Source organism: Mobula birostris, chromosome 24, assembly GCF_030028105.1.
Source record: "Mobula birostris isolate sMobBir1 chromosome 24, sMobBir1.hap1, whole genome shotgun sequence".
Lineage (NCBI taxonomy): Eukaryota > Metazoa > Chordata > Chondrichthyes > Myliobatiformes > Myliobatidae > Mobula > Mobula birostris.
The window spans coordinates 59993469-60015291 of NC_092393.1; the positions used below are offsets into that span (position 1 = coordinate 59993469).

The 21823-nt window shown below is 47.5% G+C and overlaps 1 protein-coding gene across 1 annotated transcript in view; it reads right to left on the minus strand.

Moving 5' to 3' along the window:
- Window positions 1–6080: 6080 nt before the first annotated feature.
- The window catches only part of LOC140187279 (sulfotransferase 2B1-like), a 36131-nt gene continuing 20388 nt past the window's right edge, over window positions 6081–21823 (minus strand). The window contains exons 4-6 of the mRNA XM_072242421.1: window positions 17595–17689; window positions 15038–15218; window positions 6081–6784 (exon numbers count right to left, since the gene is read on the minus strand). Coding sequence (XP_072098522.1) covers window positions 6675–6784; window positions 15038–15218; window positions 17595–17689 — 386 coding nt within the window. The 3' untranslated portion in view covers window positions 6081–6674. The remainder of the gene's footprint in view (window positions 6785–15037; window positions 15219–17594; window positions 17690–21823) is intronic.

Genomic DNA, 21823 nt, shown 5'->3' on the forward strand with positions numbered 1-21823 from the left:
AATACATAGTATAGAAAAATGAAAAAAATAATAACTAACAAATAAATCAATTACAGTATACGTATAATGAATAGATTAAGAATCGTTCAAGAACATAAATATATTACAAAAGTGAGGTAGTGTCCAAAGCTTCAATGTCCATTTAGGAATCGATTGGCAGAGGGGAAGAAGCTGTTTCTGAATCGCTGAGTGTGTACCGTCAGGCTCCTGTACCTCCTCCCTGATGGTGACAGTGAGAAAAGGGCATGCCCTGGGTGCTGGGGGTCCTTAATAATGGACGCTGCCTTTCTGAGACACCGCTCCTTGAAGATGTACTTTGTAGGCTAGTACCCAAGATGGAGCTGGCTAGATTTACAACCCTCTGCAGCTTCTTGCGGTCCTGTGCAGTAGCCCCTCCATACCAGACAGTGATGCAGCCTGTCAGAATGCTCTCCAAGTACTTCCATTCTTCCCCGATATTACGTGTCTGTTTCCCACTTGTCTGGATACAGTAGGCGAAGTGGGTTATGATGTCAGATTCACCTGGAGTACAGTATAGGTACAGCATTCCTGTCCTGTTCCTCCTCTCTCAGCTGAAGCAAAATCTCAGGGCCACAGTTCGAGAGGCAGCCGCTTCAGCAGCTAAGCCTGAATGTGTATCATGAGTCTAGACGCGAAAACAATAAGGCAAATAAAGTCCAGATATCGTAAGCCACTTCATTTTCCTTCGGTTTTCCTCGTTTTCAGTGCACTGTCGGACTCCGGAAGATGCCTACGCTGGCTTCCGCGCGCCCAGACTTTGCCTTGCACCTGACTTCCTTAAGGTACAGGGTCTCTTCCACCAAGGGGGGTGGGGGGGAGAGAGAGAGAGAGATAGAGAGAGAGTGAGAGAGAGGGAGTGAGAGATAGAGTGAGAGAGAGGGGAGAAAAGGCGGGAGGGGAGGGGAGAGGGAGAGGGGAGGGGGAGGGGGAGAGGGAAGGGGGCAGGGAGAGGCAGTCCTTTCAGTGATCAAATATAGATACAATCACCTGGTTTAAATGGACGTGAGGAGCGGCATTACAGTGAGGAGTCAATACGGTGCAGGAGTGTGCCATTATCGGCGTTGCCTTTTCGACCGTCACCGCAGCCACCCGCTGCACCTCGCCGGCAGCCAAGCAGGCCACGTACCACGGGTGGTAATATGCATCGGTCTTTTCAAGCACCGTGGTCCTGAGTCAGCCCGGTGCCCGCCAACCCCTCCTTTTCATGAGTGTATAACTGGAAGGATTTAGAGTGGTCAGGAATGCCCAAGACTGATCCCAGAGCCTCTCATATGCCTGTTGCATTTCCGGGCTCATTGGATCTGAGACGTGCGTCTTGTAGTATAGCTGCCCGGAGCACGGCATCATAGGCTCTGTACTCAGAAATCTGTCATTCCCGGGAATGCATCTGTGTTTTTTTAATTTTTCTGGCCTAGGACATTGTGCGATGGCGGACATGCGTTCAGGACCAAGTCTCCTAGCGCCTTGCTGCAGAACATAGCCCAAAGAGGTAACACACATCAAAGTTGCTGGTGAGCGCAGCAGGCCAGGCAGTATCTCTAGGAAGAGGTACAGTCGACGTTTCGGGCCGAGACCCTTCGTCAGGACTCTTTTTAAAATAATGGGAGATCCCCTGAGCGGATAAAGTCGGTGATGGTGTGGGAGACAATGGCCTGGTGCTCCTTAGTGGGGTCACGATCGAGGGGTAAATAAGAGGAGGTATCCGCGAGTTGTCGCTGTGCCTGGGCAAGGTAGAGGTCAGTACGCCAGACTACAACAGCACCGCCCTTATCGGCGGGTTTAATAGTAAGGTTAGGATTAGTGCGGAAGGAGTGGAGAGCAGAGCGTTCGGAAGGAGTGAGGTTGGAATGGGGACAAGGTGCGGTGAAGTCGAGACGGTTGATGTCCCGTCGGCAGATAGCAATAAAGAGATCCAGAGCAGGCAGAAGACCAGAGCGGGGTGTCCATGAAGAAGAGGAGGGTTGAAGACGGGAGAAGGGGTCATCGGTGGGGGTGGAAGAATCCTTGCCGAAGAAGTAGGCTCGGAGACGGAGACGGCGGAAGAAGAGTTCCGCATCGTGGCGAACACGGAACTCGCTGAGGTGTGGGCGAAGGGGGACAAAGGTGAGGCCCTTACTGAGGACAGAGCGTTCGGCCTCAGACAGTTGAAGGTCGGAGGGGATGGTAAAGACCCGGCACGGATGAGAGCTGCAGCAGAAAAACCCCCCAGTCTATTGATTGATTGAGATACAGTGCAGAACAGGCCTAATCACAGGACAATTTACAATGACACATTAACCTCCTAACTGATGTGATTTTGGACTGTGGCAAGAAACTGGAGAAAAGCCACACACTCACTTTGGAGGCTGTACAGACTCCTTACAGATGACGTTGGAATTGAACTCTGAAGCCCCGAGCCGTAACTGTGTCCGTTCAGCCTCTCCTTATGCAAATACTGCAGGGTTTCCCGGACTGGAGTCCACCGACCCCTCGGTTAATGCGAGGGGACCATGGCGTAAAGATGGTGGTTAACCCTTGTTCTACAGGAAATCAGTGAGTCCGGCAACCTCTGTGAAGGGATGAGGCCAAACTCAGGCTGGAGCAGCAACACCTCATATTCCGTCCTGTCTGCCTCCAACCTGATGACACAAACATTCATTTCTCTAACTTCTGGAAATTTCTCCTTCCTCCACCCTTCTGTTTTTTCAGATTCCCATTCCGGTTCCCCCCTCACTCCTTCTCGTCCCCTCATCACCCCCCACCCCCGGCTCCCCTCCTCCTTCCCTTACTCCCATCCTCCACTCTCCTCTCCTATCAGATTCCTTCTTCTTCGGGGCTTCACCTCTTCTTACGCCCTCCCAGCCTCTTACTTCCCAAACACGAGAAAAATCTGCAGATGCTGGAAATCCAAACCAACTCACACAATACTCTTTTCCATAGATGCTGCCTGGCCTGCTGAGTTCCTCCATGTTGTGTCGTGACCCTCTCATGCTCTTCTTCTCACCTCCTATATTATATTCTTTCGCTCAGCTTTCTTCTCTTTATCTCTCTTACCTGTATGTCTCCCTCCCTCCCTCACTCTTTCTCTCCCTCCCTCCAGTACTGGGTTCTCCCTCCGTCTCCCGTGGTTTCTCCGATTCCCTCTTTCTCAACTTCGTTTCAGACCCCCTTTTATTCCCTTTGCATGAACGCATTTGCCCCCGAGGCCTGTTCTTCACCTGCTTTCCCGACGTGTACGGAACCTTACCGCGAAATCTCCTACAGGGGAGAATCTGCAGGTGCCTGAAATCCAAGCAACACACACAAACAAAATGCTGGAGGAACTCAGCAGGCCAGGTAGCATCTACGGGAAAAAAAAAAGTACAATTGACGTTTCTGCTGTTTCTTCCTGCTGAAGGATTTCGGCCCGAAATGTCGACTGTTTACTTTTTTTTCCATAGATGCTGCCTGGCCTGCTGAGTTCCTCCAGCATTTTGTGTGTGTTGCGCGAAATCTGCGGGTCATTTCAGTGCAATTTCCGATTTGCTCGGACGCGTTGGCAGGGCGGGCGACAGTGTCCCGAGGTTTGGAATGGATACTCTCCTTTGATTGACAGGTAGGTGTATCAGTTCTCTGTAAGATTCTGTGTGTTGAAGCGGCTGGCGTGGAACATCCAATAAACGCTCGAATAACACATGATCTCCAGTGCAAATTACCCCAAAAGAAGGCAAATACAGACACCTCTGAAAGAAAAACTTTTTTTAAAAACTGCAGATGCTGGAAATTTGTCAGAGACGCTGGAGATTCTGTGGATTCGGGGAATCTTGAGCAACATACACAAAATGCCGGGAGGAACTTCTATCAACTCATCTCTCATTCTCCCCAAAGAGAAAAGACCTAGATCACCCAGCTGCTTCTCAAGATAAGCCCTCTAATCCAGGTTGCATTCCTGGGAAATCTCCACTGCACCCTCTCTAAAGCTTCCACGTCCACTCTATAGAAAATCATAATCAGGTTGAACATCACTGGCATATGTTGTGAAATACATTCCAAACATGATATTGAAAGCATAAATGACAATAAGATGTCTATATACAAATTAAATTAAATCAGTAGTGCAAAAAGAAGGGGAAATACTGAGCTACTGTTCATGGGTTCAATATCCGTTCAGAAATCTGATGGGAGGGAGGGGAAAAGCTGTTCCTGAAATGTTGAGTGTGAGTCTTCAGGCTCCTGTAACTCCTCCCTGATGGTAGCAATGAGAAGAGGGCATGTCCTGGGTGATGGGATCCTTAATGATGGATGCTGCCTTTTTGATGCAGCACCATTTGAAGATGTCCTCGATGCCGGGGAGGCTAGGAGCCCATTACGGAACTGGCTGAGTTTGCAACTTTCTGCAGTATTTTCCAATCCTGTGCAGTGGCCTCTCCATGCCAGACGATGATGCAACCGGTTGGAATGCTCTGCATGTGATATGATTTGCTTTTAACAAGGACGCCTTAATCAATCTCCATTTGAACAGGTAACCAGTGATGCCATCCCCTTGCCCCTCAAGTTATTAATAAATCTCCCCTCTCACTTTAAACCTGGGCCCTGTAATCCTTGATTCCAACTTTGGTAAAAACAGAACTCATTCACCCTATCAATTGCTTGTGACAGTAATGGATTCCTTAAAGGTTAACTTGCAGGTTGAGTCAGTGGTGAGGAAGGCAAATGCAATGTTAGCATTCATTTCAAGAGGAATAGAATATAAAAACAAGGATGTAATGTTGAGGCTTTATAAGGCACTGGTCAGACAGCACTTTGTTTCCTATAGTGGGAGAGTCTAGGACCAGAGGACACAGCCTCAGTATAGAAACACATCCCTTTAGAACAGAACATGGAGGAATTTCTTTAGCCAGAAGCTGGTGAATCTGTGGAATTCTTTGCCACAGACGGATGTGCAGGTCAAGTCATTGGGTATATTTTAAGTGGAGGCTGATAGACTCTTAATTAGTAAGAACATCAAAAGTTTCAGGAAGAAGGTAGAAGAATGGGATTAGAGGAATAAAAAATCAGCCATGATGGAATGGTGAAGTAGATTTGATGGGCCAAATGGCCTAATTCTGCTCATATGTCTAATGGTCTTTTGAACGGAGTCACCGAAGTTTTGAAAAACTACTGCTAGACATGGTGAGTCCAATCAATAGTTTGACTATTCAGAGGACCCTCCTGTGGGTCTCAGACCCTGCCTTTCATCTACCGTCTTGCCCCTCTCCAGGAGCTCAGGAACGGTCACTGGCTGGGCGGGCCCCTCGTCCATACCAGTCTTGCCCTCCTTGTTTTGTCTCCCCTGCAGACTCATAGTGGTTCACAGTCAAACATTCACCATGACACTTTCCCGTGGGTTTCCCACAGTGCAAAGACGTACCGCTTTGTAGGTCATTGTAAGTTGTCCTGTGATTACAGAATGTGTGGTGGGTTGGAGATACAGAATATCTCTACAGTTGTTCCCTCCGCTAGCCTGCAGGTCACCCTTGGGCAAGGTGTAGCACCTGCTTTGCCCCCCCCCCCCCCCGATCAGGGCCATGTGAAGCCATGGGAACAGGTGGTGGATGGTCCTATGAGCGGCCGGTGCACATCACAAGTCCTGTTATGCGACCACTGACACCAGGCAGACAATCTCTGAAGAGTATTGACAATGGTTGGGATCACCCATCTTGTAAAGACACTGCCCAGAAGGCAATGGCAAACCACTTCCGTAGAAACATTTGCCAAGAACAATCATGGCCATGAGACCAGGATCGCCCACATCATACATCGTGGCACATAACGAATGAACGTTTAGGGTTAAACAGTGAGCTGCTGGATGGTGTGGCTCACGGGTCTGGAAGGGCTGGTTCTGGGCTCGATCTCTAAAATAAAATTATAAAGTATCTCTGGGAGACGGTGTGCTCCATTCCAGATGGTCTCCATGGTACAGATTTTGTTCCATTGGTTTGGATTGAAATAAAAACCCGGATTCCAGAATGAAAAGTAGGCGACTTGGCCAACCGTCCACCTTGATACTAAAGTACCAGAACACTGACAACTGTGATGTTGAGAATTTGAGGTGAAGCACATTCATTTTGAATGTCTTTTAATTGAAAAGCGTATTGTTATCTGCCTGCAATATAAGACATATATTTGTTTTAAGCCATAGAGATTATATTTTTTGATAAAACTGTAAATGTCATGAATAACATTGATTTAAAATTTAAAAGCTGAAATTACAAATACATTTTTGACCAGTAGATATTTATCATACTACTATTTCACCTTATTAAATCTGTTCTGTACTGTACAATATTTAATTTCTGCACTTCAGTTGTGTGCAATCCATCTGTAGATTTCATCCTTACTTTCAAAAGTTATTGTGTGTTATGTGTACTATTGTGCTTTACACCTGGTTCGGAGAACCATTGTCTCGTTTGATGGTATACATGTATATAGCTAAATGACAATAAACTTGACTTGAAATGTAGGCAAAAGTTTCAATAGCACGTCTGTTGTACAGAGAATCATTTGGGAGACATCCCATCAGTACAGAAAGAATGGGAAGCATGATTGACACATTACAATTCTTTGCAAAGTGAATAAGATTTAGTGGCAGTGAGAAAGCTAAGTAAATATTTTACGAAGTCTGCAGTTAATTCAGGATATCGATTCTTGTCCCTTCAGTCCTTGTAATATGGAAAATTCAATCCTTTCATTCTTTCGGCAAACACGGAATTAAAATATTCAGACTGGGCTTGGGTAAAATGGTTCTTCCAATCTCCAACAATACCTGTAACAAGAGCGGTTTCATTTACTAAAGAACCACCAGGCTCAAGGACAGTTTCCACCCAACCGTTAACAGACTACTGAATGGATTCCCAGTAAGACAGAATGAAGTCTTGTCCTCAGAGCGTACCTCATTATGATCTTGCACCTTATTGTCTGCCCGCTGGGCACTCCCTCTGTAACTGTAACAGTTTATTCTGCATTCTGTTGTAACGAATTAATCTGTGTGATCGGTATGCAAGACAAGTTCTTCCACTGGACAACGGTAAACCAATATGTGTGACAACAGTAAACCAATTCACCACTTTAAAAAAAACTAATGGAATACTGAAAGACGTTGTGACCTTTCACGCCCAAAATTCAATCAATGAAGCAAGACACACAAAATGCAGGTCACACAGCATTTCTGGAGAGGAATAAAGAGTTGACACTTTGGGCCAAGACCCTACATCAGGATTGTGTTTAATTAGTGACGTAACTGTCTAATGTAGAAAACATTCAGATCAGGTGCACAGAACATTCCCACAAATTACAGTGTAATGATAGTCAAATATTACCTACAGAATTATAGGGAAATATATTGCTGTCTTCTTACACAAAATGCTACCTTGTGATCTTTTACTGATGGTTTGAGAGGGCACATTTTAATGTTATACCTGGAAGGCTTTGTATTCGTCATTATTCTGTGCTGTGTCAGTCATGGCCCCGTGATCACGGCTGTTCCTGGCAAATTTTTCTACAGAAGTGGTTTGCCATTGCCTTCTCCTGGGCAGTGTCTTTACAAGACGGGTGACCCCAGTCTTTATCAATACTCTTCAGAGATTGTCTGCCTGGCGTCAGTGGTCATATAACCAGGACTTGTGATGGGCACCAGCTGCTCGTATGACCGTCCACCACCTGCTCCTGTGGCTTCACGTGACCCTGATCGGCAGGGTGGGGGACGGCGCTAAGCAGGTGCTACACCTTGCCCAAGGGTGACCTGCAGGCTCGTGGAGGGAAGGAGCACCTTACACCTCCTGTTGTAGAGACGTATCTCCACCCCACCACTTTACATTAGTGTCCATTTAACACTCTGTAAGAGTGGAGTGGAAGATGAGCCCAGAAACTTCAAACTCATAATAACAAGAACTAGGAGCAAAAGTATGCCATCTGGGCTATGAACCTACTCTGCCATTCAAAAAGATCGTGGCTGATCTCGCCGTGGACTCAGCTCCACCCACCCGACCTTTCCCCAGAACCCTTAATTCCCTGTTATCCAGGAATCTATCTATCGACTGTATGTCTTAAATATTAGAGATTCTGCAGATGCCCTTCAGGCCCCCAGTTTACATCGGGTTTCACCAATGTGGAGCAGGCCACAGTGGGAACACCGGATACAGTGTTTAAAATATATTTAATAAGGTAGCCACTACTGCTTCCCTGGGCAGAGAATTCCACAGGTTCACGACTTTGTGGGAAAACCATCTGCAACAGCATAGTGGCTGAGTGAAGTCTAAGATTTTGCTTTCTTCCCCCAAATTTCTTTATCAAAAATTTTGTGACTAGTGCCGTCCGTTTGGTTCAAGTAAAACCACAGCAAATTATAAAAGATCTGCTCGTGAGAAGATTACCGAAAACATTAACATTATCTGTCACGTGTACATCAAAACATCTAAGTAAATATATCATTCGCAGCAAATCAGATCAGAGAGGGTGTGCTGGGGGCTGCCCGCAAGTGTTGTTGTGTTTCTGGTGCCAACCTAGCACGCCCACAACTCACTAACCCTAACCCGTACAGTAAGTCTTTGGAATGTGGGAGGAAACCCACACGGTTAAGGCTGATTTATACTTGTGCATCAAGTGTATGCCATAGGTACGGCGTCGCCGCGAACCCTACACTGTACTCTATGCAAACCCTACGCCATAGCCTAACGTGCACCTCTCCCAAAATGTAACTACGCGTCACGGCAACGCAGGCCGAAACAACTGTGATTGGTCCACTTGGTAGCATCGCATTTCCTCCTAGGCTGCAATAGCTTCCCATTGGGCGACTGAAGGACAGGGAAGGAACTCTGGCTGCAATGCTTTCCATAAAGCTTTACAGACCTCCGAAATTATGGAGGACACATTTTGCTTTCATGAAAGACCTACATTATTACCTGTTTTCGTTAACCGAAAGAGGATTTTCGCTTTTACGATAAAAGACGCTCGCTTTAAACTTGTTTACCCCGAGAAAGACTACCATGACCATGAAGCCTTGCGCGGGCAGATGTGTGTGCATGCGTGACGTGCCGATTTTTTTGACAAATCGATTTTGGCTCAAAATTCTCGATTCTGTTAAGTGATACTACACTGTACATACAGAAAATTCACCCTCCTTCAGTTTCAGTTGCCATTGTTTGAAGTTTGAGTTTCAACACGAAGAAACTCAACACAGTGGCACAGAGACCCCACCGCCAACTAGCGTTTTGGCGGTGAATTGCAGAGCGACACAGACACACCAACGCACAAGTATAAATGCTCACAACGGTGTAGCCCACTTGCGTAGGCTACAGCGTAAGCTAGTATGCACAAGTATAAATCAGCCTTTACAGGGTCAATGTACAAGCCCCTTACAAGTAGCTGCAACAATTGAATCCTGATGTTACAGCTGGCTCTGTAAAGCGTTACATTAACTGCTATTCTAAGGTGATCCATAGTGACAAGCTGGAATCTTACTGGGTTGGAGGCTGGCCCCTCCTGTCAGTGCTGACTCGTGTTGGCTCGGTGCTGCCCTCTTGTGTTTGCTCTATGTTGCCCACCATTTGCTCCGTGCTGCTCTCCTGCATTTGCTCCATTTGCTCCGTGCTGCCCTCCTGCATTTGCTCCATTTGCTCCATGCTGCCGTCCTACATTTGCTCCCGGCTGCCCTCCTGCATTTGCTCCTTTTGCTCCGTGCTGCCCTCCTGCATTTGCTCCTTTTGCTCCGTGCTGCTCTCCTGCATTTGCTCTGTGCTGCTCTCCTGCATTTGCTCAGGGGAAGAACAAGCTGGACCTGGACCATCTACAGTCATGCCGCTCAAAGACTTGGGCTATATTACATTTTTTTTCTCTGTGACTGCATATTTTTCCGAAGTCGTAACCATATGTGCTACTTGCAGTGCGCTGTCTGCTTTTGGTGCTGGGTTTTGCAGCTTGGCCCCAGAGGAATGCTGTTCCATTTGGCTGCATCCATGTGTCGTTGAATGATAATTAAACTTGAATTTGAACTTGAAATTTAGAGTGGCTGCAAAGAAAAGGCAACCGAGCAACCAAATCGCGCACACAAAATGGTGGAGGAACTCAGCAACCAGGCAAAGAGTACAGTCCTCTTTTCCTCCAGCATTTTGTGTGTGTTGCTTGGATTTCCAGTGTTTGCAGATTTTTTCTTCTTCCTGAGCAACCAAATTGTCCTTGTCCAACAGAATTAAAATACACAACAAAATAAGTCAAAGAAATTAAATATATACAAACACAAGAGATACTGCAGATGCTGGAAATCCTGAGCAACACACACAAAATGCTGGAAGAACTCAGCAGGTTGGGCAGCCTCTATGGAAATGAATAAACAGTCGACCTTTCTGGCCGAGATCCTTCTTCAGGACTTGTTTGTAAGTTGCAGGAAGGGGAAAATGCGGGGATGGGGTGGTGGAAGAAGGGAGCCCTGTGACGGGATCCAGACCCAAGGGAGCCAGGGAAAGAATCCTTTCCACTTTAGCCAAGAACCAATGGTTAGAACCCTGAGTCTGTGTGTCCACTAGGAGGTCAAAGGCCTGATGCCTGCAGATCTGTGATTCCACCAGGAAGTTGAAGGCCTGTCCTGCTGTTGATGGACTGTGTACGTGTGCTGGTGGGTGGAAGGGAGGGAGATAGAGGGCTGGTTGTGCTGTTGTTGTTTTGTTGTGTGTTGTGTTCGGTGTTGTTCTGCTAAGCATTGTGGGCATGCGATGTTGGTACCAGAGTACGTGGTGGCACTTGTGGGCTGCCCCCCAGCACACCCTTAGGTTGTGTTGGTTGTTAATTTTTTTTTAAAACAATAATTGCCATTTTTTTAGTGTAGATGAAAAGCCACACTCACGTATCTTACTTTGTGAGATTCCAATCCTGTGAGAACAAAGAATAACTAGAGAGTGAAAATGGTTTTTAATTTAATTTTTTTAACTTATTGAGGTAGAGCATGGAATAGGCCTTTCCGGCACTTTGAGCTGTGCTGTCCAGAAATCCCCCGATTTAACTCTAGTCTAATCATGGGACAATTTACAATGACCAATTAATCCACCAACCGGCAGGATTTTGGAACGTGGGAGGAAACCAGAGCACCCAGAGGAAACCCACGCGGTCACGAGGAGAACATACAAACTCCTTACGGGCAGTGGTGGGAATTGAACCTGGGTCACTGGCACTGTAAAGCGTTGTGCTAACCACTACACTACAGTCAGAGGAAGCTAGGATGGGGGAACTCACTTTTCTTCTCAGCATAACTATTTATTTTTCATCCGCACATAGGGGGGGGTTTGATACTTTTCGCTAAGACGCAGGAGCAGAATTAGGCCTTCTGGCCCATCAAGTCTGCTTCACCTTTCCACCATGGCTTAGTTATTATCCCTCTGAAACCTATTCTCCTTCCTTGTCCCCGTAACCTTTGACGCCCTGATTAATCAAGAAGCTATCAACCTCCACTTTAAATACACTCAATGACTTGACCTCCAGAGCCATCTGCGGCAATGAATTCCATACATTCACTCCTCACTGGCTAAAGAAATTCCTCCTCACCTCTGTTCTAAAGATATACCCTTGTATCCTTGTGTCCCAGACTCCCCCGCTATGGGAAACATCTCTCCACATCCAGACGTTTCAATATTCGACAGGTTTTGATGGGATCCCCCTTCATTCCTCTATGCTTTCTGCCTACGACACCATGCTCCCCAATAAGCTGACCATTAAACTGCACAATAGTCACAGTCACAGTCATACTTTATTGATCCCGAGGCGATCTGGAACTAAACACATCAATTTGCAACTGGGTTCTGGACTTCCTCACCAATCGCACCCAGACAGTCAGACTAAACTAGAACACATTAACCTCCCTGACCCGGAACACTGGGGCACTGCAGGGATGGGCACTGAACCCACTGCAGGGATGGGCACTGATTCCAGGGCAGGGATGGGCACTGAACCCACGGCAGGGATGGGCACTGAACCAACGGCAGGGATGGGCACTGAACCCACTGCTGGGATGGGCACTGAACCCACTGCAGGGATGGGCACTGAACCCACTGCAGGGATGGGCACTGAACCCCTCTGCTGGGATGGGCACTGAACCCACGGCAGGGATGGGCACTGAACCCCTCTGCTGGGATGGGCACTGAACTCACTGCAGGGATGGGCACTGAACCCACGGCAGGGATGGGCACTGAACCCACTGCTGGGATGGGCACTGAACCCACGGCAGGGATGGGCACTGAACCCACAGCAGGGATGGGCACTGAATCCACTGCAGGGATGGGCACTGAACCCACTGCAGGGATGGGCACTGAACCCCTCTGCTGGGATGGGCACTGAACCCACTGCAGGGATGGGCACTGAACCCCTCTGCTGGGATGGGCACTGAACCCACGGCAGGGATGGGCACTGAATCCACTGCAGGGATGGGCACTGAACCCACTGCAGGGATGGGCACTGAACCCCTCTGCTGGGATGGGCACTGAACCCACGGCAGGGATGGGCACTGAATCCACTGCAGGGATGGGCACTGAACCCACTGCAGGGATGGGCACTGAACCCCTCTGCTGGGATGGGCACTGAACCCACGGCAGGGATGGGCACTGAATCCACTGCAGGGATGGGCACTGAACCCACTGCAGGGATGGGCACTGAACCCCTCTGCTGGGATGGGCACTGAACCCACGGCAGGGATGGGCACTCAACCCCTCTGCTGGGATGGGCACTGAACCCACGGCAGGGATGGGCACTGAACCCTCTCTATTCACCCATGACTGTGGCTCTGCCTTTGCCACCAACTCCATCACCAAGACTGCAGACGACACCACAGCGGCTGGACTAATTACAAACAACAACGAAACAGCAGACAGAGAGGAGGTGCAGGGACCATGAATAGTGTAATAACCATAACCTTTCACTCAACATCAAAAAAGCAAAGAAATGATTATCGATTTCTGGAAATCAAGAAGGTATGGACAAGCTCCACTACTCATACATGGTGAAGCAGTGAAAAGGGTCCCAGCTTTAGGTGCTTGGGGTGAATGTCATAGAGGAGCTCGCTTGGACCAACACCCTCTGGTAGGAGGGAAGGCCCAGCAGTGCCTATAGAGCAAATCTGCCCCAAGGTTGCTGTAAACCTTTATCGATATGTAATTGGGAGCTTACTGACCTACTGTATGACAGCATGGTACACCACCTGCAACAAGATCAACCTCGGTGGGAGGAGAAGATGGCGGCGCGCCTGCGTGTGCACAGCCCTCCGGTGAAAAATGATGTCGTATCTGTTAAATGGGGGCCGTGGACAATTCTGATTTGATGGAGAATGGACGTGAAAGCACAGAGGAACATCTGGAGAAATTTCTGAAACACCGGTCCGCTGCTGTCGTTACTGTGTGGTCATGAATCTTTCAGAGGGAAGGCCTCAAAATCCCCGGCCTTGCCTGCTTTTGGCGACCAAGAAGGAGGCAGAATCGTTTGGATAGAGATGGCGCTCGGTACTCGGTGTCGGAGAGCCGATCAGAGCTTGAAGTTTTCGGATGACTCAGAGTCGGATTGTGGTCAGCATGGCAGGGAGAGTTTTTCTTCCTTCTCCCGTCTGCGTGAGATGTGGGACATTTGAGAAACCTTGAACTTTACTGTCCTCACGGACTTTCTTCATCAAGTTATGGTATTGTTACACTGTTTGTAACGATATGTTATAATTATGTGGTTTTGTCAGTTTTTTCAGTCTTGGTTTGTCCTGTGTTTTGTGATATCACACCGGAGGGAATAGTGTATCATTTCTTAATGCATGCATTACTAAATGACAATGAAAGGGGACTACGTGTCCTAATAATCATAATCATAAAGTATTTCAACAAATGATCAGCAATGCATAGAACATCACTGCGACACAACTACCAGATATGGATACAACCTACAACTCACCATGTCTAAATCATGACTCATCCCACACCAGTGTTCACCTGTTTAATCTCCTACCCCCTGGCAGACCTGGCAGGAGATACAGACACATCTCTGCATGGACGTCCAGACTGAAAAATGGCTTTAACGTCCGGGCTGTCGTACAACAGAACAAGGCTCCATTTTAGAGTTGTAACCTATGAATATCTCCGATGTCATTTGAAATGTTTTTAGTAATTGAGCTGCTGGTATGCGGTTCTGAGCTGAATGGAGCAGCACTGTAATCTCTTCATTCTCAGCAATGACAATAAACTTCCAGCTAACTAAACTCCAGCAAGTGTGGGCCCAGAGCCATCAAACGCTCCTCATGTGTTAACCCCTTCATTCCCAGGATCATTCTCCTGAACCTCCTCTGCACCCTCTCCAGTGCCAACACGCCTTTCCTTAGATGCTCTAGTATTAATTTCCTCCAAGAGGGCCACAGCCTAGTGTGGGGTTCAGAGGCTGGCATGCTACAGTGATCGGCAGAGCTGTACTGGCTGTAGTCAGGGCCTTGTGCGTTGGCTCTTGATAGGGTCACCCATGCCAAACAGGTCAAAGGGTAGAGGCCGGAGTAAGAGTGGCCACTGGTCCTCCAGGTTTGGGGGTTAAGCTAGGGCCTAACAACCCTGACTGGTCAAACAAAATTTACGGAAATAGCAATGAAGAATCCTTCTACATCCGAGTGCGACGATATTCCTGAGTCTCCACCCGGGACTTGCCCGACTGACAGCAGTGAAAACCGAGAGGGAGCTACTGACATCAGGGTGGTTGGTGCGTGGAATGCACTGCCTGAGTCAGTGGTGGAGGCAGATACACTAGTGAAGTTTAAGAGACTACTAGACAGGTATATGGAGCAATTTAAGGTGGGGGCTTATATGGGAGGCAGGGTTTGAGGGTCAGCACAACATTGTAGACCGAAGGGCCTGTACTGTGCTGTACTGTTCTATATTCTACATGACAAAGGAAGACTTGAGTACCACCAGAGATGGACGACCTTCATTGCTGCCCTAAACGCCAGCAGGTTAACGGGCAGCAAGTAAGCTGGCATTATTTCGTTGTACAAGTGATGAAATAGAATGAGTCTGAATCTTACCTTTTCTTAAGAAGTTGCTTTTCTCTTGATTGAGGATGTCCAAGGGTACAAAGCTGTAGTTCGACATGTTGTTCTGCTTCATCTTGTTGAACTTGGTTTGGCTTACAATCTTGTCAATCGTATCGCTGCTCAGCTGCTTCCCCAGAAATTCCCCAAGTTTTGTCACAGTATTCCATGCGTCCTGAAAGAGTTCACCCCACCTTTGAATAATATGACACCTCATTGGGTATATTCAAAGCAGGGGTTGATAGGTTCTTGATTAGTAAGCAAGTCAAAGGTTATTGGGAGAAGGCAGGAGAATGGGGTTGAGAGGGATAATAAAGCGGCCATGATGGAATGGGGCAGCAGACTCGATGGGCCGATTGGCCCAGTTCTGCCCGTCTTATGGTCACATCATGCATTAGCTGTCAATGCAAACATTTCATACAATAATTAGACATTCTGCTAAATAAGATTAACGATTAGCTTCATTTGTCATTGTTTATGTGAAATGTGTCATTTGCATCAAAATCAAATCGAAGATTCAAAAATTCAAGTAAGTCAGCGAAGATTGTGCTGGCGGTAGCCCGTAAGTGTTCCAGCATCAACATTGCCTACCCACAACTCACTAACCCTAACCCCTTCGGACTGTGGGAGGAAACTGGAGCACCCGGAGGAAACCCACACTATCACGGGGAGAACGTACAAACTCCTTACAGACAGTGGCTCCTTACAGGAATTGAACCCCAGTTGGTGATTACTGATTCTGTGAAGAGACGTGCTAACCACTACACTGTGTCGCCCAATAACGTTTGGAAATAGAATGCTTGACTGACAAGGAGGGACAAGAGCTGATGGAAATCTGCAGCAACACAGTATAACGAGCTGGGGGAAGGGATGGAGAAGAGCTGGCTGTACAAAGTGTTTGCTCCCTCTTCTGTTAGCACATCACTTTAACCCCTTCCTTGCTGCAAGTTTCACAAGTACTCGTCCAAGTTTAATTGTCATTCAGCTGTACATGAATACAAACAAGACAGCGTTACTCTGGGGCCAAGGTACAAAATACCGTACCAACAGCATGAGACACATACTGCGTAAAATAGCGGTAAACATACAGTCGCACAAAGAAAAAGGCCGAGTCCATGAATGCTGTCGCCAAGAACAAGCCCGCAGCAGTTTGCAGTCAAACACAATCCAGCTTGTCTTTCACCGAGCGGACACTAGAGGGCAGCGCTGATGCCACACTGCCTCCGGTGCCTCTCTCTCAGGTGTATACAAACAAGGGGCAACTTGGCATGAGGCCTAGTCCTTCCTACAATGTAGACCACACAGCTCCCCTGTCACCTGTTTCACTGACAAATCAGACTTGCAGCATTCCACATTACCAATGTCCGACAGGGTCCTCCATTACAAAAAAGACAACTCAGACAATCAGTCGCTGTTAGACTGCACATTGCCTTCCCCACCAACCCCCCTCCCCTGACCCCAACACCTCTCTGTAGCAGACAGCAACACGGTCTACACCAAGTCCAGCCTCTCCGCCAATGAGCAACTTGCTGACTCGATAGACCTGCAATACTCGAAGTTCTTAATGTCGAACAGGGTCTTGCGATCATAGAAAAGGCATTCACAAGAGACAATAACCACCTTGGTTGCCCCCCGTAGAGGGTGCAGCCATCTCACTGGATCTGACTGGACACAGGAGAGTTCTGAAGGGCCGTGGGCCGAATGCAGGGGATGGGACTAGCTCACCGGGCAACACAGTTGGCATGGGCAAGGCAGATCAAAGGGGCTGTTTTCATTAGAATTGTCACAAACCCTTCAGCGCACGTGTTGTACGAACCTTTTAACCTACCCTAGGATCAATCTCCAACATAACCCTCCATTTTTCTACCATCCATGGGCACAAGAGTTTCTTAAATGTCCCTAATGTATCTGCCTCTACCACCACCCCTGGCAGGGTGTTCCACACACTCATCACTCTCTGCGTAAAAAATAACTTGCCTCTGACATTCCCTTTACTCTCATCCAATCTCCTCAAATTATGCCCCCTTATATTAGCTGCTTCCACCCTGAGAGAAAGAGTCTGACCTTCCCCTCAATCTATGCAGTTTACGGTCCTGAAGCATTTTCGTGCTGTGTGGCCCTCTAACTCGAACGATAATGACACTAACTTCGGGACGGAGGTACAGGAGCTCCAGGATTACATGCGCCTGACTGGGTAATGGCTTCTCCCCTCAGACTGGCACCACCGAGGTCTCGTCACTAGAACAGCGAGCTGCTTACTGCTTACCCGTGCTGCACACTACATGCACTCTCAATAGTATCTTAGTAACTTACTTGTGTTTTATGTGCTGAGTGTAGTATTTGTATTGTGGGCGCACTGTGGTCCAGAGGACATATGTGCAGTCAAATGACAATAAACCTGGACTTCAACTTGATCGCTTGGTCTCACTTATGCTGCACACTGTTTTGTGGGGCTCACGTGGACACGAGGTGAAGAAGGCACCTTCACTAAATGAAAATGAATGTTTGGATAGTCCCTTCTTCCTGCTCGGAAAAAACAGGATATATTTACCTGCTTCATCTCTTCGTAGGTCAGAAACAAGAAGTACTCCTGATCTCTTACTGGCCACCAGCTTTTAATGTGGTCAAACCAGGAACCATACATTACTACAGGAAGCAAAGCAAACATTACTTTACAAACAAGAGAAGATCTGCTGACGCTGGAGACCACAGCAACACACGCAAAACACTGGAGGAACTCAGCAGGCCAGGCAGCATCTATGGAAAAGTGTACAGTTGACATTTCGGGCCGAGACTCTTCAGCAGGAGTGGAGAAGAAAAAGCTGAGGGGTGGATTTAAGAGGTGGGTGCAGGAGAGAGAGAAACACCAGGTGATAGGTGAAACCTGAAGGGGGAGGGATGGAATAAAGAGCAGGGAAGATGATTGGTGAAAGAGACAGAAGGCCATGGAAGAAAGAAAAGGGGGGGAGGAGCACCAGAGGGAGGTGATGGGTGGGCAAGGAGATAAGGTGGGAGAGGGAAAACGGGATGGGAAATGGTGAAGGGGCGGGGGGGGGGCATAACCAGAAGTTTGAGAAATCGATGTTCATGCCATCAGGTTGGAGGCTGCCCGAACGGAATATAAGGTGTTGTTCCTCCAGCCTGAGTGTGGCCTCATCACGACAGTGGAGGAGGCCACGGATAGACATATGGGAATGGGAATGGGAAGTGGAGTGAAAGCGGGTGGCCACTGGGAGATCCTGCTTGTTCTGGCGGACGGAGTGGAGATGCTCGGTGAAGTGGTCTCCCAATCTATGTTTGGTCTCACTGATACATAGGAGGCCACACCAGGAGCACCAAACATTACTTCATGAATAATGATGCGATGCTAGAATATTCAGGGTTGTCTAATATCATTTCCAGTAAAAAAGTGTACAAAATAAATACAAACAAAATAATTGTTACTATGGCACTGTAAAGGTAAAGAACACAATACAGTAAATATAAATACATAAGATAGCTTATATACGTGGATTGATTGTATGTCCATAAAGTGACGCTAGGCACAGGAGTGTCTATACATAAGGTGACTGACCGGAAACAATAAAGTAGTGGTGGTTGGGGGTTTGGACGGGTGAGTTAGGAGGTGGAAGTGTAAATCTGAGTTACTGCTTGGGCAAATAACTGTTTTTGAGTGTGATGGTGCTGGTCCCAGCAAGGATGGAATGCAGAAGCTCTGTAAGGCATTGGTCAGACCGCACTTGGAGTATCATGTGCTATTTTGGGCTCCTTACCTAAGAAAGGATGTGCTGGAACTGGACAGGGTCCAGAAGAGGTTCACGAGAATGATGGCATGAATGAAAGGATTAATGTACTGAATGTGGAATGTTTGATACCTCTGGGCCTCGGCTCGCTGGATTTCAGAAGAACCAAGGGGGACTTCACTGAATATAGAAAGGATGTGGAGAGGGTATTTCCTGTAGTGGGGGAGTCTTGGTCCAGAGGCTACAGTTTCAGAATAGAGGGACGTCCCTTCAGATCAGAATGGGGTTGAGGTGGATAATAAATCAGCCATGATGGACTGGTGGTACAGACACAATGGGCTGAATGGCCGAATTCTGCTCCAGTGTCTCATGGTCTAAATTTAAAAAAAAAACTCTCCTCATCAACACATAAAAGAAATTTTACTTCTGTCAAAGCACAATACAAAGAGTGTAAAATTGAGACCACATCCCTCGAGCAGGGTTTCCCAGCCAGGGTACACAGACCCCTTGGTCCATGGCATAAGAAAGGTCGGAGACCCTCAACTAGAGAGTAAATAAATGGATGACAACTCAGCTGTATGAGATACAAATGCATTGCCTGACGACTTATCCCACGTGAAGATAGTCTTTCAGCCACGTGTAAAGGAAGACTTTAGTAATTATCCCTCCAAGAGGACCACCACCTTGTCATGGTTTGGACGCTGGTGTGCCTCAGTGACCCAGGGAGCGATGTTGGCTGGAGTCGGGACCTTATGCTTTGGCTCTCAGTAGGGTCACGCATGCCAAACTGGTCAAAGGGTAGAGGACCAACCAAGAGTGGTCCACCGGTCCTCCAGGTTCGGGGGTTCTGCTCAGGGCGAACAACACTGATTGGTAAAACAAAATTGTTACGGAAACAGCAATAAAGGATTCTTCTACATCTGAGTGTGACAGTGTTCCTGAGTCTCCACCCGGGACTTGCATGACTGACAGTAGCGAAAACTAAGAGGAAACTACTGGCACTATGAACACCGCCAGAGATGGAGGAAGTTCACTGCTGCCCTCAACACCAGCAGTGTAACGGGCAGCAAGTAAGCACGTATATCAGCTTTCTCTAATTCACAATGCAAACTAGATTAGAAATCGAGAGAAGGATCACAGCCAAGCGAACTGGATGTGAACCAGCATCATTGACAGAAAGCGGGAATATTTCAGATCAATGCACAATCCATTCGTCATATTAAAATGTCGATGAGGGTGCACTGAGAGGGGGTGTCACCGAACTCCCAAGGAGAAGATTTAACTTCTCCAGGGTACGCACACCTGAAACAGCATCGAAGAATCCTTCGATATCTGAGCGGCCAAGAACGGACAAATGAAGCACCTTCACCGGTGCCCTAAACACCAGCAGAGTGACGGACAGTAAGGAAGCACGTTTAGTAATGATCAGGAAACAGGAAACTCCTACTGAAACTAGTGTAATGCCCAGCTTCGTAATTTCACTGCTATGCTGTATGTATTTCATTTTGGCAGTTCTGTGAGAGCAGCTTGTTTGCGTTACTGTTGAAGATAGGGGATGATGCGGAATGTGTGCCGTCCAATTGGCGGGAGGTTTTCTTGGTGAGGGACAGTAAGGTTGGGCTCGGGGCTTTTGTTCGGGAGGAGATGAAGAGAGAAGACGCTGGGGAGAACCGGTCGTAGCATGCAATCCGGTGGGAGACCCGTTTGTTCGAGGTGGACTGCGAGCGACATTCGGAAGGTGGTGTGAGCTTTCACGTTGACCGAGGGCCCAGCACGCGAGTGACAGAGAAGTTCAAGATGAGCTCCAACTTGTTCACATTTGACTGTTTAATTAGAATGGGCCGTCTTCTTTTTGTTATTCTTTAGTTAAGATTTATAAATATAATTCCTTTAATCGTATGTGGTGTACTGCCTGTCATTTCATGGCACCAGTTTGTAACCGGGTAGCAAGTTACCCAGCACCTGCACAAACTGGGGTTGAGGTGGGACAGCACCTTAATCTCACGAGTCTGGCGGGGCCAGAGGTTGATTTCCCGAGACTTACGCAGCCAGGGAAACTAGGGGGTCTCACTAGAATCAAGAACTAACGGACACAAGTTCAGGGTGGGAAGAAAGAGATCTAATAGGAACCCAAAGGGCAAATTTGTACCCAGATGGTGGTCAGTATGTGGAATGAGCTCCCTGAGGACGTGGTTGAGGCAGGAACATTTAAACAGTACTTGTACAGATCCACGGGCAGGACAGGGTCCAGCAAGGGCAAAAGGGACTAGCTCAGGTGGTTGGCATGGATGAGTTGGGCCGAAAGGCCTGTATCCATACTGTAACACTCTGTGACTGTACTGTACGTTACTCTGAATTACCACAGCGCCATTCTACACAACTGTTCTGTGCACTGCTTGTCTTTCAAATTAAACCAGAATTGAAGGAAAAGAAACCAGCTGAAAGAAAAATTGAGAATTTGTACCATTCTTCTGAGTCTAAGTTGAATGGCCTGGTATGGAAACAGCAATGCCCTTGAACAGAAAATCCGACAAAAAGTAGTGGAGACGGCCCAGTCCGTGGCAGGTACAGCCCTCCCCACCATTGAGCACATCTACACAGAGTGCTGTCACAGGAAAGCAGCATCCATCATCAGGGACCCCCACCACCCAGGACATGCTTTCTTCTCGCTGCTGCCATTGGGAAGGAGGTACAGGAGCCTCAGGTCCCACACCACCCAGGTTCAGGAACAGTTACTACCCCTCAACCATCAGGCTCTTGAACCAAAGGGGATAACTTCACTTAACTTCACTTGACCCACAACCTATGGACTCACTTTGAAGCACTCTTCTTCTCATATCCTATAATATTTATTGCTTATTTTTTCATTCTTTTGTATTTACAGTTTGTTGTCTTTTGCACGTTGGTTGTCTGTCCTGCTGGGTGTAGTCTTTAACTGATTCTATTATGGTTCTTGGATTTACTGAGTATGCCCACAAGAGATTGAATCTCAGGGTTATTATATATGTGACATATATGTACTTTGAAAATAAATTTA